The 18,553-nt window shown below is 44.8% G+C and overlaps 2 protein-coding genes across 2 annotated transcripts in view; both read right to left on the bottom strand.

Moving 5' to 3' along the window:
- Positions 1 to 1,930: 1,930 nt before the first annotated feature.
- LOC139419756 (mediator of RNA polymerase II transcription subunit 28-like) lies at positions 1,931 to 12,177 on the bottom strand. The gene is made up of 5 exons (XM_071169755.1): positions 11,992 to 12,177; positions 11,005 to 11,071; positions 9,647 to 9,759; positions 8,718 to 8,801; positions 1,931 to 2,179 (listed from the first exon to the last, which is right to left on the bottom strand). The coding sequence occupies exons 1-5, from the start codon at positions 12,148 to 12,150 to the stop codon at positions 2,060 to 2,062; spliced, it is 543 nt and encodes a 180-aa protein (XP_071025856.1). The 5' UTR covers positions 12,151 to 12,177; the 3' UTR covers positions 1,931 to 2,059.
- A 592-nt stretch (positions 12,178 to 12,769) lies between these two features.
- LOC139419167 (cytosol aminopeptidase-like) overlaps positions 12,770 to 18,553 on the bottom strand; it is a 25,610-nt gene continuing 19,826 nt past the window's right edge. The window contains exons 11-15 of the mRNA XM_071169149.1: positions 18,428 to 18,530; positions 18,024 to 18,103; positions 15,093 to 15,205; positions 14,782 to 14,884; positions 12,770 to 13,615 (exon numbers count right to left, since the gene is read on the bottom strand). Of these exons, the coding sequence (XP_071025250.1) occupies positions 13,532 to 13,615; positions 14,782 to 14,884; positions 15,093 to 15,205; positions 18,024 to 18,103; positions 18,428 to 18,530 (483 nt within the window). The 3' untranslated portion in view covers positions 12,770 to 13,531. The remainder of the gene's footprint in view (positions 13,616 to 14,781; positions 14,885 to 15,092; positions 15,206 to 18,023; positions 18,104 to 18,427; positions 18,531 to 18,553) is intronic.

Raw genomic sequence — 18,553 nt, 5'->3', positions numbered from 1 at the left:
ATGTCGTTCCACTTCATGATTGTGTCCCACTTGTTGTTGATTCTTCACAAAAAAATACAGTTTTATATCTTTATGTTTGAAGCCTGAAATGTGGCAAAAGGTCGCAAAGTTCAAGGGGGCCGAATACTTTCGCAAGGCAATGTACACATGGTTAGCAGATGTTAATGCGAGTGTAGCGAAATGCTTGTGCTTCTAGTTCCGACAATGCAGTAATAACCAACGAGTAATCTAACTAACAATTCCAAAACTACTACCTTATACACACAAGTGTAAAGGGATAAAGAATATGTACATAAAGATATATGAATGAGTGATGGTACAGAGCGGCATAGGCAAGATACAGTAGATGGTATCGAGTACTGTATATACATATGAGATGAGTATGTAAACAAAGTGGCACTCAATGTTAGTGGTGGCTGTTTAACAGTCTGATGGCCTTGAGATAGAAGCTGTTTTTCAGTCTCTCGGTCCCAGCTTTGATGCACCTGTACTGACCTCGCCTTCTGGATGATAGCGGGGTGAACAGGCAGTGGCTCGGGTGGTTGATGTCGTTGATGATCTTTATGGCCTTCCTGTGACATCGGGTGGTGTAGGTGTCCTGGAGGGCAGGTAGTTTGCCCCCGGTGATGCGTTGTGCAGACCTCACTACCCTCTGGAGAGCCTTACGGTTGTGGGCGGAGCAGTTGCCATACCAGGCGGTGATACAGCCCGACAGGATGCTCTCGATTGTGCATCTGTAGAAGTTTGTGAGTGCTTTTGGTGACAAGCCGGATTTCTTCAGCCTCCTGAGGTTGAAGAGACGCTGCTGCGCCTTCTTCACGATGCTGTCTGTGTGGGTGGACCAATTCAGTTTGTCTGTGATGTGTACACCGAGGAACTTAAAACTTACTACCCTCTCTACTGCTGTTCCATCGATGTGGATAGGGGGGGTGTTCCCTCTGCTGTTTCCTGAAGTCCACAATCATCTCCTTAGTTTTGTTGACCTGGTTAATATTGCCTGCTAACCTACATTTCTTTTAGCTAAATATGCAGGTTTAAAAATATATACTTCTGTGTATTGATTTTAAGAAAGGCATTGATGTTTGTGGTTAGGTACAGTCGTCCAACGATTGTGCTTTTTTCGCAAATGCGCTTTTGTTAAATCATCCAATGTGAAGTTATAACTAGTGATTATGATTGATTGATTTTTATAAGATAAGTTTAATGCTAGCTAGCAACTTACCTTGGCTCCTACCGCATTCGCGTAACAGGCAGGCTCCTCGTGGAGTGCAATGAGAGGCAGGTAAATAGAGCGTTGGACTAGTTAACTCTAAGGTTGCAAGAAAAAAAAATCCCAGAGCTGACAAGGTGAAAAGGCTGTTGTTCTGCCCCTGAACAAGGCAGTTAACCCACCGTTCCTAGGCCGTCATTGAAAATAAGAATGTGTTCTTAACTGACTTGCCTAGTTAAATAAAGGTAAAATATATATATACATACACCTTTTTTTTTTTTTTTTAAATCGACACACAAAATTACCGATTTCCGATTGTTATGAAAACTTGAAATCGGCCCTAATTAATCTGCCATTCCGATTAATCGGTCGACCTCTAATGGTGTCATCACAAGATCTATACAGAACACACGGTCACATAAACCAATTCTCTCGTTCACATAAACCAATTCTCTCAGTCACATAAACCAATTCTCTCAGTCACATAAACCAATTCTCTCAGTCACATAAACCAATTCTCTCAGTCACATAAACCAATTCTCTCAGTCACATAAACCAATTCTCTCGGTCACATAAACCAATTCTCTCGGTCACATAAACCAATTCTCTCGTTCACCGTCAGATCAACGTCTGTCCATAATGTTGTCGCCTCCAAAATCATTGGCACCTTGACAAAGACTAACTAAAAAGATGTTAAATCATTTCGACATCTTTCTTAGATTGATTTTCGTTCTGATCCAAACTCATTTATTCTGTCAGCACAAAAAAAACAGACTCAGAAATATTTACACAAGTCAAAAATAAAACAAAGATGATGTCCTTTCCAGAAGAGAGAGAGGTGTGTGTGTGTTAGGTCTGTTTGAGTGGTGCAGCGGGTAGACTAGCTGAGGCCTGTTCCAGGAAGGCCAGTGGTCCAGGTGGAGGGAGATCTGACGGTTTACGATGCTGGACACTGACATCCTCTAGAACCTACAGACAGAACAGACAGACATGATATTAACTACAGACAGACATGTTATCATGATGCTGGACCAGACATGATATTAACTACCGACAGAACAGACATGATATTAACTACAGACAGAACAAACATATTAACTACAGACAGGCATGTTATCATGATGCTGGACCAGACATGTTATTAACTACAGAACAGACATGATATTAACTACAGACAGACATTATATTAACTACAGACAGACATTATATTAACTACACACAGTCATGTTATCATGATGCTGGACCAGCCATTATATTAACTACAGACAGAACAGACATGATATTAACTACAGACAGAACAAACATATTAACTACAGACAGGCATGTTATCATGATGCTGGACCAGACATGATATTAACTACAGACAGACCAGACATGTTATTAACTACAGAACAGACATGATATTAACTACAGACAGGCATGTTATCATGATGCTGGGCCAGACATGATATTAACTACAGACAGGCATGTTATCATGATGCTGGACCAGACATGATATTACCTACAGCCAGACATGTTATCATGATGCTGGACCAGACATGATATTAACTACAGACAGACATTATATTAACTACACACAGTCATGTTATCATGATGCTGGGCCAGACATGATATTAACTAGAGACAGACATTATATTAACTACAGACAGGCATGTTATCATGATGCTGGGCCAGACATTATATTAACTACAGACAGACATGTTATCATGATGCTGGGCCAGACATGATATTAACTAGAGACAGACATGTTATCATGATGCTGGGCCAGACATGATATTAACTAGAGACAGACATGTTATCATGATGCTGGGCCAGACATGATATTAACTAGAGACAGACATGTTATCATGATGCTGGACCAGACACATTACCTACAGACCTGACATGATATTAACTACAGACAGACATGTTATCATGATGCTGGGCCAGACATGATATTAACTACAGCCAGACATGTTATCATGATGCTGGACCAGACACATTACCTACAGACCTGACATGATATTAACTAGAGACAGACATGTTATCATGATGCTGGACCAGACATGATATTAACTACAGACAGAACAGACATGATATTAACTAGAGACAGACATGTTATCATGATGCTGGACCAGACACATTACCTACAGACCTGACATGATATTAACTAGAGACAGACATGTTATCATGATGCTGGACCAGACATGATATTAACTACAGACAGAACAGACATGATATTAACTACAGACAGGCATGTTATCATGATGCTGGGCCAGACATGATATTAACTACAGACAGACATGTTATCATGATGCTGGACCAGACACATTACCTACAGACCTGACATGTTATCATGATGCTGGACCAGACACATTACCTACAGACCTGACATGTTATCATGATGCTGGACCAGACACATTACCTACAGACCTGACATGTTATCATGATGCTGGACCAGACACATTACCTACAGACCTGACATGTTATCATGATGCTGGACCAGACACATTACCTACAGACCTGACATGTTATCATGATGCTGGACCAGACACATTACCTACAGACCTGACATGATATTACCTACAGACCTGACATGTTATCATGATGCTGGACCAGACACATTACCTACAGACCTGACATGATATTACCTACAGCCAGACATGTTATCATGATGCTGGGCCAGACATGATATTAACTAGAGACAGACATGTTATCATGATGCTGGACCAGACACATTACCTACAGACCTGACATGTTATCATGATGCTGGACCAGACACATTACCTACAGACCTGACATGATATTAACTACAGAACAGACATGATATTAACTAGAGACAGACATGTTATCATGATGCTGGGCCAGACATGATATTAACTAGAGACAGACATGTTATCATGATGCTGGACCAGACACATTACCTACAGACCTGACATGTTATCATGATGCTGGACCAGACACATTACCTACAGACCTGACATGATATTAACTACAGAACAGACATGATATTAACTAGAGACAGACATGTTATCATGATGCTGGGCCAGACATGATATTAACTAGAGACAGACATGTTATCATGATGCTGGACCAGACACATTACCTACAGACCTGACATGATATTAACTAGAGACAGACATGTTATCATGATGCTGGACCAGACACATTACCTACAGACCTGACATGATATTAACTAGAGACAGACATGTTATCATGATGCTGGACCAGACACATTACCTACAGACCTGACATTATATTAACTAGAGACAGACATGTTATCATGATGCTGGACCAGACACATTACCTACAGACATTATGTCACCTATATATCTTAAAGACATGATATTACCTACAGCCAGACATGTTATCATGATGCTGGACCAGACACATTACCTACAGACATTATGTCACCTATATATCTTAAAGACATGATATTACCTACAGCCAGACATGTTATCATGATGCTGGACCAGACACATTACCTACAGACCTGACATTATGTCACCTATATATCTTAAAGGCATGATATTACCTACAGCCAGACATGTTATCATGATGCTGGACCAGACACATTACCTACAGACATTATGTCACCTATATATCTTAAAGGCATGATATTACCTACAGACCTGACATGTTATCATGATGCTGGACCAGACATGATATTAACTAGAGACAGACATGTTATCATGATGCTGGACCAGACACATTACCTACAGACATTATGTCACCTATATATCTTAAAGGCATGATATTACCTACAGACCTGACATGTTATCATGATGCTGGGCCAGACATGATATTAACTACAGACAGACATGTTATCATGATGCTGGACCAGACACATTACCTACAGACATTATGTCACCTATATATCTTAAAGGAAAAAAGCATTTTCATCAATTCGATATATTCTTGAAGCCCATTCAAAAACAGAATGAGACAGGATACAGGAAGTGATGCGGCACGGAGCCAGCAAAGTAGACCACGGTCTTTCCTCAATTAGATTTAATCAACTCCTCCGTCCGCTCTCGTCTCCTTTCCAAAAAGGTCAAAGGTAAATCGAGGGGCGGTGGCGAGGAGGGAAAGTGGACTAAAACGCGCTTGTATGAAATGAGACTCCTCCACAGGTAAATGATGTTTCCAGGGGTCGTAACATGAATGGTGTAAAGTGATAGACTAGTGTATCTAGTTGTACAAGACATTTCAGGATAAAAGGAGAAGTAGCGTGTATCATTTCTCCTCCCAGAAAACAAAGGGTGTCAGATTTCAAAAGTCTTCCGGGAAGGACTCATGTAGAATACACTTGTGCTTCCTGGCCAAAAGGAGGCTATGGAGGACTTTGCTTCCTGGCCAAAAGGAGGCTATGGAGGACTCTGCTTCCTGGCCTAAAGGAGGCTATGGAGGACTCTACTTCCTGGTTAAAAGGAGGCTATGGAGGAGGGAAGGACTCTGCTTCCTGGCCTAAAGGAGGCTATGGAGGACTCTACTTCCTGGCCAAAAGGAGGCTATGGAGGACTCTGCTTCCTGGCCTAAAGGAGGCTATGGAGGACTCTACTTCCTGGCCTAAAGGAGGCTATGGAGGACTCTACTTCCTGGCCTAAAGGAGGCTATGGAGGACTCTGCTTCCTGGCCTAAAGGAGGCTATGGAGGACTCTGCTTCCTGGTTAAAAGGAGGCTATGGACGAGGGGAGGACTCTGCTTCCTGGCCTAAAGGAGGCTATGGAGGACTCTACTTCCTGGCCTAAAGGAGGCTATGGAGGACTCTGCTTCCTGGCCTAAAGGAGGCTATGGAGGACTCTGCTTCCTGGCCTAAAGGAGGCTATGGAGGACTCTGCTTCCTGGCCTAAAGGAGGCTATGGACGAGGGGAGGACTCTGCTTCCTGGTTAAAAGGAGGCTATGGACGAGGGGAGGACTCTGCTTCCTGGTTAAAAGGAGGCTATGGAGGACTCTACTTCCTGGTTAAAAGGAGGCTATGGAGGAGGGAAGGACTCTGCTTCCTGGCCTAAAGGAGGCTATGGAGGACTCTACTTCCTGGTCAAAAGGAGGCTATGGACAAGGGGAGGACTCTGCTTCCTGGTCAAAAGGAGGCTATGGAGGAGGGGAGGACTCTGCTTCCTGGTCAAAAGGAGGCTATGGACAAGGGGAGGACTCTGCTTCCTGGCCAAAAGGAGGCTATGGACGACTCTACTTCCTGGCCAAAAGGAGGCTATGGAGGACTCTGCTTCCCAGAAAAAAAGGAGGCTATGGAGGAGGGGAAGACTCTGCTTCCTGGCCTAAAGGAGGCTATGGAGGAGGGGAGGACTCTGCTTCCCAGAAAAAAAGGAGGCTATGGAGGAGGGGAAGACTCTGCTTCCTGGCCAAAAGGAGGCTATGGAGGACTCTGCTTCCTGGCCTAAAGGAGGCTATGGAGGAGGGGAGGACTCTGCTTCCTGGCCTAAAGGAGGCTATGGAGGAGGGGAGGACTCTGCTTCCCAGAAAAAAAGGAGGCTATGGAGGAGGGGAAGACTCTGCTTCCTGGCCAAAAGGAGGCTATGGAGGACTCTGCTTCCTGGTCAAAAGGAGGCTATGGAGGAGGGGAGGACTCTGCTTCCCAGAAAAAAAGGAGGCTATGGATGACTCTGCTTCCTGGTCAAAAGGAGGCTATGGAGGAGGGGAGGACTCTGCTTCCCAGAAAAAAAAGGAGGCTATGGATGACTCTGCTTCCTGGTCAAAAGGAGGCTATGGAGGAGGGGAGGACTCTGCTTCCCAGAAAAAAAGGAGGCTATGGAGGACTCTGCTTCCTGGCCTAAAGGAGGCTATGGAGGACTCTGCTTCCTGGCCTAAAGGAGGCTATGGAGGACTCTGCTTCCTGGCCTAAAGGAGGCTATGGACGAGGGGAGGACTCTGCTTCCTGGTTAAAAGGAGGCTATGGACGAGGGGAGGACTCTACTTCCTGGTTAAAAGGAGGCTATGGAGGACTCTACTTCCTGGTTAAAAGGAGGCTATGGAGGAGGGAAGGACTCGGCTTCCTGGCCTAAAGGAGGCTATGGAGGACTCTGCTTCCTGGCCTAAAGGAGGCTATGGAGGACTCTACTTCCCGGCCTAAAGGAGGCTATGGAGGACTCTGCTTCCTGGCCTAAAGGAGGCTATGGAGGACTCTGCTTCCTGGCCTAAAGGAGGCTATGGAGGACTCTGCTTCCTGGCCTAAAGGAGGCTATGGAGGACTCTGCTTCCTGGCCTAAAGGAGGCTATGGAGGACTCTACTTCCTGGTTAAAAGGAGGCTATGGACGAGGGGAGGACTCTGCTTCCTGGTTAAAAGGAGGCTATGGACGAGGGGAGGACTCTACTTCCTGGTTAAAAGGAGGCTATGGAGGACTCTACTTCCTGGTTAAAAGGAGGCTATGGAGGAGGGAAGGACTCTGCTTCCTGGCCTAAAGGAGGCTATGGAGGACTCTACTTCCTGGTCAAAAGGAGGCTATGGACAAGGGGAGGACTCTGCTTCCTGGTCAAAAGGAGGCTATGGAGGAGGGGAGGACTCTGCTTCCTGGTCAAAAGGAGGCTATGGACAAGGGGAGGACTCTGCTTCCTGGCCAAAAGGAGGCTATGGACGACTCTACTTCCTGGCCAAAAGGAGGCTATGGAGGACTCTGCTTCCCAGAAAAAAAGGAGGCTATTGAGGAGGGGAATACTCTGCTTCCTGGCCTAAAGGAGGCTATGGAGGAGGGGAGGACTCTGCTTCCCAGAAAAAAAGGAGGCTATGGAGGAGGGGAAGACTCTGCTTCCTGGCCAAAAGGAGGCTATGGAGGACTCTGCTTCCTGGCCTAAAGGAGGCTATGGAGGAGGGGAGGACTCTGCTTCCTGGCCTAAAGGAGGCTATGGAGGAGGGGAGGACTCTGCTTCCCAGAAAAAAAGGAGGCTATGGAGGAGGGGAAGACTCTGCTTCCTGGCCAAAAGGAGGCTATGGAGGACTCTGCTTCCTGGTCAAAAGGAGGCTATGGAGGAGGGGAGGACTCTGCTTCCCAGAAAAAAAGGAGGCTATGGATGACTCTGCTTCCTGGTCAAAAGGAGGCTATGGAGGAGGGGAGGACTCTGCTTCCCAGAAAAAAAAGGAAGCTATGGATGACTCTGCTTCCTGGTCAAAAGGAGGCTATGGAGGAGGGGAGGACTCTGCTTCCCAGAAAAAAAGGAGGCTATGGAGGACTCTGCTTCCTGGCCTAAAGGAGGCTATGGAGGAGGGGAGGACTCTGCTTCCCAGAAAAAAAGGAGGCTATGGATGACTCTGCTTCCTGGTCAAAAGGAGGCTATGGAGGAGGGGAGGACTCTGCTTCCCAGAAAAAAAGGAGGCTATGGATGACTCTGCTTCCTGGTCAAAAGGAGGCTATGGAGGAGGGGAGGACTCTGCTTCCCAGAAAAAAAAGGAGGCTATGGATGACTCTGCTTCCTGGCCTAAAGGAGGAAGGGAGGACAGCCTTCTGTTGGCCTACTAACACATTTACACACTCCTCAACAACTTATCAGTTTCCGGGTCACGGAGGACGTACCTGCTGCCAGTGGTGCAGCTTAGACAGGTGTTTCTGAACAAGCAGCTCTTTCCTCTGGAGTTCATTCCGCAGCTCAGACACATCCTGGAGAGAAGAGAGGGAGAAGAGATGGACTAGCTGTTAACAGCAGAGGGAGGCTGTCCTAACACCAGAACATCCCCATACTGGTGAAGTTTCCCCTTAGGCACAGATCTAAGATAAGCCTCCCCTCCCCCAATCCTAACATTAACCATTAGTGGGGAAAATGTAACACTGACCCAAGATCAGCATCTAGTGGCGACTTCACCCTAATCCATATAGAACCATCAAATTCTAGAACCCATTTCCACTGTTTTTTTTCTCCCATTGTTCTCCTCTAATCAGGGACTGGTTTAGACCTGGGACACCTGGTAGGTGCTATTAAATGGCCATGTAGAACAGCAAGGCTGGTAGGATAAGAATTTAATACCCCTGGTATACAGTATCATCTACCTCTTTGACCACCTGGTCAGGTTTCTGGACTGATTTAGACCTGGGACAGCTGGTAGGGTAAGAATTGAATACCCCTGGTATACAGTATCCTCTACCTCTTTGACCACCTGGTCAGGTTTCTGGACTGATTTAGACCTGGGACAGCTGGTAGGGTAAGAATTGAATTCAGTTTCTGGACTGAGAATTGAATTCAGTTTCTGGACTGATTTAGACCTGGGACAGCTGGTAGGGTAAGAATTGAATACCCCTGGTATACAGTATCATCTACCTCTTTGACCACCTGGTCGGGTTTCTGGACTGATTTAGACCTGGGACAGCTGGTAGGGTAAGAATTGAATACCCCTGGTATACAGTATCATCTACCTCTTTGACCACCTGGTCAGGTTTCTGGACTGATTTAGACCTGGGACAGCTGGTAGGGTAAGAATTGAATACCCCTGGTATACAGTATCATCTACCTCTTTGACCACCTGGTCAGGTTTCTGGACTGATAACTGAAGACGCTTCTGCAGGAAGAAACACTCTGTTTGTCTGGCGACATCCAGAAACTTCTGAATACACTGATCCACACCTGGGGAGACAGACAGGTTAGAGAGAGAGACAGGTTAGAGAGAGACAGGTTAGAGAGAGAGAGAGGTGAGAGAGAGAGAGAGAGAGACAGGTTAGAGAGAGAGAGAGAGAGACAGGTTAGAGAGAGAGAGAGAGAGAGAGAGAGAGACAGACAGGTTAGAGAGAGAGAGACAGGTTAGAGAGAGAGAGAGGTTAGAGAGAGAGAGAGCGAGAGACAGGTTAGAGAGAGAGAGAGAGAGACAGGTTAGAGAGAGAGAGAAAGAAACATTCTGTCTGTCTGGCGACATCCAGAAACTTCTGAATACACTGATCCACACCTGGGGAGACAGACAGGTTAGAGAGAGAGAGAGAGAGAGACAGGTTAGAGAGAGAGGGAGACAGACAGGTTAGAGAGAGAGAGAGGTTAGAGAGAGAGAGAGACAGGTTAGAGAGAGAGAAAGAAACATTCTGTCTGTCTGGCGACATCCAGAAACTTCTGAATACACTGATCCACACCTGGGGAGACAGACAGGTTAGAGAGAGAGACAGGTTAGAGAGAGACAGGTTAGAGAGAGAGACAGACAGACAGGTTAGAGAGAGACAGGTTAGAGAGAGAGAGACAGACAGGTTAGAGAGAGACAGGTTAGAGAGAGACAGGTTAGAGAGAGAGAGAGGAAGAAACATTCTGTCTGTCTGGCGACATCCAGAAACTTCTGAATACACTGATCCACACCTGGGGAGACAGACAGGTTAGAGAGAGAGAGGTTAGAGAGACAGGTTAGAGAGAGACAGGTTAGAGAGAGAGACAGAGAGGTAAGAGAGAGAGAGACAGAGAGACAGACAGGTTAGAGAGAGACAGACAGGTTAGAGAGAGAGACAGAGAGACAGACAGGTTAAAGAGAGAGAGACACAGACAGACATGCAAGTCAGTTAATTTTTAGCTAGATCAGCAAAGTAATGAAATAAATTATTTTTAATGAATGCGTTTCAAAATGTTTAATATGCAACTAGCTAACTGCCCCAAGGCTAGCCAACTCTCCTCCTGAATTACTGAGTGTGCAGGATTTTGCTACAGCCCTGTTGTAAAACACCTGCTTCTACCAACCAGCTGCTCATCTGGACCCTGATTGGCTAAATCAGGTGTTAAAACAGGGCTGGAGCAAAACCATTAATACCCTGTCGCTATCCAGGAGGATGGTTGTTGGTCACCTAGGAGCTCGTCTGGGAATACGGTGCCCTTTTGGGTCGTGAACTTTACTGGTCTCACCTGTCCGAATTTCCTCCTGGTCGGTTCCGTTCACGTAGTCTTGACTCACTAGGGACGCAAAGCAAGCCTGCTGACACAAGACAACTGGTTAACAGTTCACTACTAACACTTAGCTAGCTTCAGTAAGGCCAGATCAGAGATAAAATGTACTTAGCTAGCTATAACATGACATTGAGTTACATATGCTAGTGTGTCCTGGAAAGTCAGTAAAACATGAGACGCAAAGTATGCTTGCAGCCCAGGTTGGTGGCACCTTAATTGGGGCGAACGGGCTCGTAGTAATGACTAGAGCGTAAATCAATGAAATGGTATTAAATACATCAAACACATTGGTTTGGTTTCCAGGTGTTTGATGCCATTCGCTCTGTTCCAGACATTATGATGAGCCGTTGTCCCCTCAGCAGACTACACTGCTCTCTGCACAACAACAATGTAGCTAGTTAACGCTAGTAACACTAGTTCGGCTAGCTAGTATCATTACGTTAGCTATACCACGGCTAGCTAGTATCATTACATTAGCTATACCACGGCTAGCTAGTATCATTACATTGGCTATACCACGGCTGGCTAGTATCATTCCGTTAGCTATACCACGGCTAGCTAGTATCATTACATTAGCTATACCACGGCTAGCTAGTATCATTCCGTTAGCTATACCACGGCTAGCTAGTATCATTACGTTAGCTATACCACGGCTAGCTAGTATCATTACATTAGCTATACCACGGCTAGCTAGTATCATTACATTAGCTATACCACGGCTGGCTAGTATCATTCCGTTAGCTATACCACGGCTAGCTAGTATCATTACATTAGCTATACCACGGCTAGCTAGTATCATTCCGTTAGCTATACCACGGCTAGCTAGTATCATTACATTAGCTATACCACGGCTAGCTAGGCCAGCTAGTATCATTACGTTAGCTATACCACGGCTAGCTAGTATCATTACATTAGCTATACCACGGCTAGCTGTTGCTCTCGTACCTCGAAAGAAGCCTCTAGGTCGTCTACCAGAGTGTTGGGGCCCTGGACCCTGTTCCCCGGAGCTCCAGACAGTAGTCCCGGCTGACCCGGGCCGCCGACAGGGTGAGGACCAGCGGACTGCTGGCCGGGGAACATCCCGCTGCCCATGGAGGAAGACATCCTGGATGGTTGTTTGCAGTGTTGACAACTAAATGACGTTGTGATGTCATTGCGTGATAACGTAAAATCTGCGCCATTACGTATAATCCGCAATAACGTTATTCAAATTGACTGGCAAAATAAATATTGTTTGACATTTGTTCAGGTGCACTCTTTTCTGTACTTCTTCTGGCTGTACACTTTTGATTTAGATATGTTGATTGATGTTGTAAGTTCTGTTCAAGATCAAACATTCGTGAGCAACTATATTCATTGGGTTTGCTGCAGGCGTCACTCACAATGCACTGTTGCAGCCAGGCACGTGTGACAGAGAAAATCGTTTTTGTCAGAGGGGGAAATGCGTGCGTTTGAGTCACTTTTCAAAAGTTGCTAAAAGTTCCAAACAAATTTTTAAAAGTAGCTAAATTTGTTGCTAGGTGCTATTTGAAAAACAAGTTGCCAGGGTAGTCTGAAAAGTTGATAAATATAGCAACTAGGACATGCCACACTGGCTGAGGAATGTAATAGGTTCTACTTAATGACTATATATATAAAAAAAGAAGGTTTGATTAAAATAATTGTTTTGCAATTAAAACAATTTGTCATTTACACTATAATATAGTGTGACAAGACACATTGATCCCCCAAAATTGTTTTATTGGTGTTTTATTTAAATGACATGGCAATAATAATATTTGACAGTTTTTGTGCGCAAAAGTGCATACCAACTTCAGCATTAGTTTCTCCCACAACTACTGGACAGAAGAGGTTAACTGACTGTCACTGAAGCCTCGTTTTTACCCTACTATGCAACGCAAGAACGCTACGCAGAAAAGGCCATCCTGTGTTCTTCCAGTTATAAATTGCAGGGCTGCGTAGTGTCGCTACGCAACAACACTCTGCGTAGTTACCGTTCCAAAACAAGATTAAAGTCAACGGTGGTATTTTGGAAGCAGTGAATGCAGAATAACTGCAGTTAAAACATTACATATTTTGGATACAGTTACACTGCATTCTGACTGCAAACTCTTTTTGTAGGGAAGGATACGATATACCTTGTAGGGTAGGATACGATATACCTTGTCCATTTACATGCATTCAGTTTCTCAATGAATACGTAGGCTATAAACTAGAGAGGGAATTAGTTACATGTGCTGGGGCAGGGGGGTGGAAATGTCCACCCTCTCGATGCACAGCAGGCTGCTACCAGATGACTCAGGATACATCTCAAATAGCATCCTATTCCCTATATAGTTCACTACTTTAGACCAGACTCCTATGGGGAGGGAATTAAGGTGCTATTTGGGAAGCAGTCTGTGACTCTACACAGTACCAGTGTCTCTGTCTCTACAGAATAATCATTCTCCAGCCAGCTCAGTGTGTGTAGGTGTGGTGTGTGTCTTCAGGCTTGGTTGGCCAGTCCAGCAGCGAACTCTACCAGTGTTCGTGTCGGTCTCCCAGACATTCCTTTCTTCAGGTAGGGAACCTGGAGAGAGACAAACAGTGAGAGAGAATCTAAAAAGAGAAAAGTGTATTGTTAATGTCCAACAGGACAACAGCCAGCGTCTCTCAGCAATCCAACCCCTCAGCCGGACAGAACAGAAGGGGTTGTGGGCATCATGGTTCTAGAACACTAACAGAAGGGGTTGTGGTCGTCATAGTTCTAGAACACTAACAGAAGGGGTTGTGGTCGTCATGGTTCTAGAACACTAACAGAAGGGGTTGTGGTCGTCATGGTTCTAGAACACTAACAGAAGGGGTTGTGGTCGTCATGGTTCTAGAACACTAACAGAAGGGGTTGTGGTCGTCATGGTTCTAGAACACTAACAGAAGGGGTTGTGGTCATCATGGTTCTAGAACACTAACAGAAGGGGTTGTGATTGATGTATCATTCTGATCATGCGCGCCGTGACCGACAGAGCTAGTTCGTTAGCTAAGCTAGCCACTGTAGCTATCCAGTAACTCCTCCAGTGTGTGTTGTCATAGCTAGTTTGTTAGCTAAACTAGCCACTGTAGCTAGCCAGTAACTCCTCCAGTATGTGTTGATGCGTCTTAGCTAGTTCATTAGCTAGCCAGTAACTCCTCCAGTATGTGTTGGTGCGTCTTAGCTAGTTCATTAGCTAAGCTAGCCACTGTAGCTAGCCAGTAACTTCTCCAGTGTGTGTTGATGTTTGTTAGCTAAGCTAGCCACTGTAGCTAGCCAGTAACTCCTCCAGTGTGTGTTGATGTTCGTTAGCTAAGCTAGCCAGTAACTCCTCCAGTGTGTGTTGATGTTCGTTAGCTAAGCTAGCCACTGTAGCTAGCCAGTAACTCCTCCAGTATTTGTGAAGTCATTTCACAGGAAGCTGTAGAGGTCAATATGAAATGGAACTTCTGCAGCCAAATATCTTCTTCATTCATTAGTTTTAGTTTTTAAGGATGAACTGACCTGGTATGACGCTGCATTGATCAGTTCTACAGTTTAAAGCCTTTATTTTACCCCCCCCCCTAAACTGTAGTGTTTTATGTTGTACATGTTTTAAGCTTTGTGTGCTGCCATTTTGCCCAGGTCTCTTTTGCAAAAGATATTTCAACTCAGTGAGACGAACCCGGTAAAATCAATACAAAAATCAAAAACATCTCTAAGATCAATGTTCCAGAAGACTACCGTACCTCGTCCTTATTGGTCATCACCCCGGCGATGTCCAGGTGCGCCCAATGAGGAGCCGTCACAAACTCCCTCAGAAACGCTGCCGCCGTGCAGGCTCCGCCAGAACTACACACACACACACACACACACACACACACACACACACACACACACACACACACACACACACACACACACACACACACACACACACACACACACACACACACACACACACACACACACACACACACACACACGTAAGATGGCATTAACACAGAAGTTGTTTAGGGTTGTTTCTAGATGTTACCTGTGTGTGTGTGTGTGTTCTTACCGGCTGTACTTGCCGACGTTGTTGAGGTCAGCCAGCTGGCAGTCAGTGACCTGTCTGGTGTAATGTTGAAACAACGGCATCCTCCACACCCGGTCTCCTGTTACCACACTGGCCTAACACAGAGAGACACCACAGTGTGTATGTAACCCTCCATACCCTGTCTCCTAACACAGAGACACCACAGTGTATGTAACCCTCCATACCCTGTCTCCTAACACAGAGAGACACCACAGTGTTTATGTAACCCTCCATACCCTGTCTCCTAACACAGAGAGACACCACAGTGTGTATGTAACCCTCCATACCCTGTCTCCTAACACAGAGAGACACACCACAGTGTTTATATATTACAGTGTTAGTGTGTTAGTGAGGTCACAATAGCAGAATTTTGCCTTGTATACCAGGTTTAGTATCGCTAAACTCAATACCACAACGGCACAGGAACAAGGACAGATTCTGCCTGGTTTTCACTCTCAGAAATCACACTTTCAATAGAAAAACAACTACATCCAAATGTTCCAACTCCACAGCAAATGCTTAAACCACATCAGGAGACCACTAGAGGGAGAGAAAAATCAGAGGAAGTTTCTTTATATTTATATTATGCAAAACAAAGGACTACTGGACTGATGCAGATATGCAGAGGCTACTTTATAGTTAACTCTTAATTGAGATGGGGAAGAATGGTATCATCAGTAGCATTAGCATCATCAGTAGCATTAGCAGCATCAGTAGCATTAGCAGCATCAGTAGCATTAGCAGCATCAGTAGCATTAGCAGCATCAGTAGCATTAGCAGCAGCATTAGCATCAGCATAATTAGCATCAGCAGCATTAGCATCATTGCTAACGGTTACAAAGTGTAGACATGCAGTGCCTTCAGAAAGTATTCACACCCCTTGACTTTCCCCACATTTTGTTGTGTTTTTCGAAATTTTAACAAATGAATTAAAACTGAAACGTCTTCAGTTAATCAGTATTCAACTCCTTTGTTATGACAAGCCTCAAGTTCAGGAGTGAAGATGTGCTTGGACACTGTGTATAATAGTGTTTAACATTAGTTTTTTAATGACTTCCTCATCTCTTTCCCCACACATACAATTATCTGTAAGGTCCCTCAGTCCAGCAGTGAATTTCAAACACAGATTCAACCACAAAGACCAGGGAGGTTTTCCACTGCCTTGCATCTTATCGGTAGATGGGTAAAAAAACAAACAGACATTGAATATCCCTTTGAGCCTGGTGAAGTTATTAATTACACTTTAGATGGTGTATCAATACTCCCAGTCACTACAAAGATACAGGCGTCCTTCCTAACTTAGTTGCCGGAGAGGAAGGAAACCGCTCAGGGATTTCACCATGAGGCCAATGGTGACTTTAAAACAGTTACAGAGTTTAATGACTGTGATAGGAGAAAACTGAGGATGGATCAACAACATTGTAGTTACTCCACAATACTAACCTAAATGACAGAGTGAAAAGAAGGAAACCTGTACAGAATAAAAATATTCCAAACCATGCTTCCTGTTTGCAACAAGACACTAAAGTCATAGTGCGTCAAATGTGGTAGAGCATTTAACGTTGTGTCCTGAATACAACGCGTTATGTTTGGGGCAAATCCAATACAAACATCACTGAGTAACACTCCATATGTTCAAGCATAGTGGTGGCTGCATCATGTTATGGGTATGGTTGTAATAGTTAAGTACTGGGGAGTTTTACAGGATAAAAAGAAACGGAATGGAGCTAAGCACAGGCAAAATCCTAGAGGAAAACCTGGTTCAGTCTGCTTTCCACCAGACACTGGGAGATGAATTCACCTTTCAGCAGTTACTTAAATCTATGGTCAGACCTGGAAATAGTTGTCTAGCAATGATCAACAACCAATGTGACAGAGCTTGAAGAATTGAGAAAAGAATGTTGCACAATCCAGGTGTGGAAAGCTCTTAGAGACTTACCCAGAAAGACTCACAGCTGTAATCGCTCTTAGAGACTTACCCAGAAAGACTCACAGCTGTAATGACTCTTAGAGACTTACCCAGAAAGACTCCCAGCTGTAATGACTCTTAGAGACGTACCCAGAAAGACTCACAGCTGTCATCACTCTTAGAGACTTACCCAGAAAGACTCACAGCTGTTATCACTCTTAGAGCCTTACCCAGAAAGACTCTAATCTGTAATGACTCTTAGAGCCTTTAAAGAAAGACAAAGTGACTCGGGGGTGTGAATAATTTATGTAAATGAGATATTTCAGTATTTAATTTTCAATAAATGTAACAATTTCTAAAAACATGTTTTTACTTGGTTATTATGGGGGAGAAAGATATGGATCCATTTTGAATCCAGGATGTAATAAGAAGGGGTTTATGACTGTATTAAGTAATAAGGGTTATGTCCACTTTCTGAAGGCACAGAAACCACAGACACACAGGGGCATTTCCACATGTTCCTCGTCAGAGTTACAGGAAATATGGCACAGAAACCACAGACACACAGGGGCATTTCCACGTGTCCCTCGTCAGAGTTACAGGAAATATGGCACAGAAACCACAGACACACAGGGGCATTTCCACGTGTTCCTCGTCAGAGTTACAGGAAATATGGCACAGAAACCACAGACACACAGGGGCATTTCCACATGTTCCTCGTCAGACAGTTACAGGAAATATGGCACAGAAACCACAGACACACAGGGGCATTTCCACATGTTCCTCGTCAGACAGTTACAGGAAATATGAATTTCAGATCTTTTCAGTTCATAATATTGTGCAAAATAATGTTTTTTTTTTGAACAAGTTCAATACATTTTAGTTGATTTCCAAACGTGAGACATTTTGATAGAAGAACCCAACGTACCCAATTATAATAGAGGATGGCTTTTCAGTGTGTGTGTGTGTGTCTGTCTGTGTGTGTCTGTGGGTGTGTGTGTTACCTTGTGAAGCTGTTCCCAGAGCCAGTCAGAGTTGGTGAAGACTCCTGTCGCTGCTGAACCCAGAGCAACATCCATCGCTCCTGAGAGACAGACAGAAAACACAAGTGACCAATAGACTAGCCGGTTAGTGAACAGCGACGGCCGTCTCACCAACACACACAGGGTACTAACCAGTGAGGGTACTAACCAGTGAGGGTACTAACCAGTGAGGGTACTAACCAGTGAGAGTACTAACCAGTGAGGGCACTAACCAGGGAGGGTACTAACCAGTGAGGGTACTAACCAGTGAGGGTAGCAGCGTTGACGATGGCCATCTTACCAACACACACAGGGTACTAACCAGGGAGGGTACTAACCAGTGAGGGTACTAACCATGGAGGGTACTAACCAGTGAGGGTACTAACCAGTGAGGGTAGCAGCGTTGACGATGGCTCTGGGGTTAAAGCTGTGAGCGTAACAGAGAGCATCTGCTAGGATCAACCGTCCCTCTGCGTCCGTGTTGTCCACCTACACACACACACACACACACA

This window comes from Oncorhynchus clarkii, chromosome 10 (assembly GCF_045791955.1).
Source record: "Oncorhynchus clarkii lewisi isolate Uvic-CL-2024 chromosome 10, UVic_Ocla_1.0, whole genome shotgun sequence".
Classification (NCBI taxonomy): Eukaryota; Metazoa; Chordata; class Actinopteri; order Salmoniformes; family Salmonidae; genus Oncorhynchus; species Oncorhynchus clarkii.
Note: the sequence above shows the minus strand (reverse complement) of the source record. Positions and strands in the feature narration are given on the sequence as shown.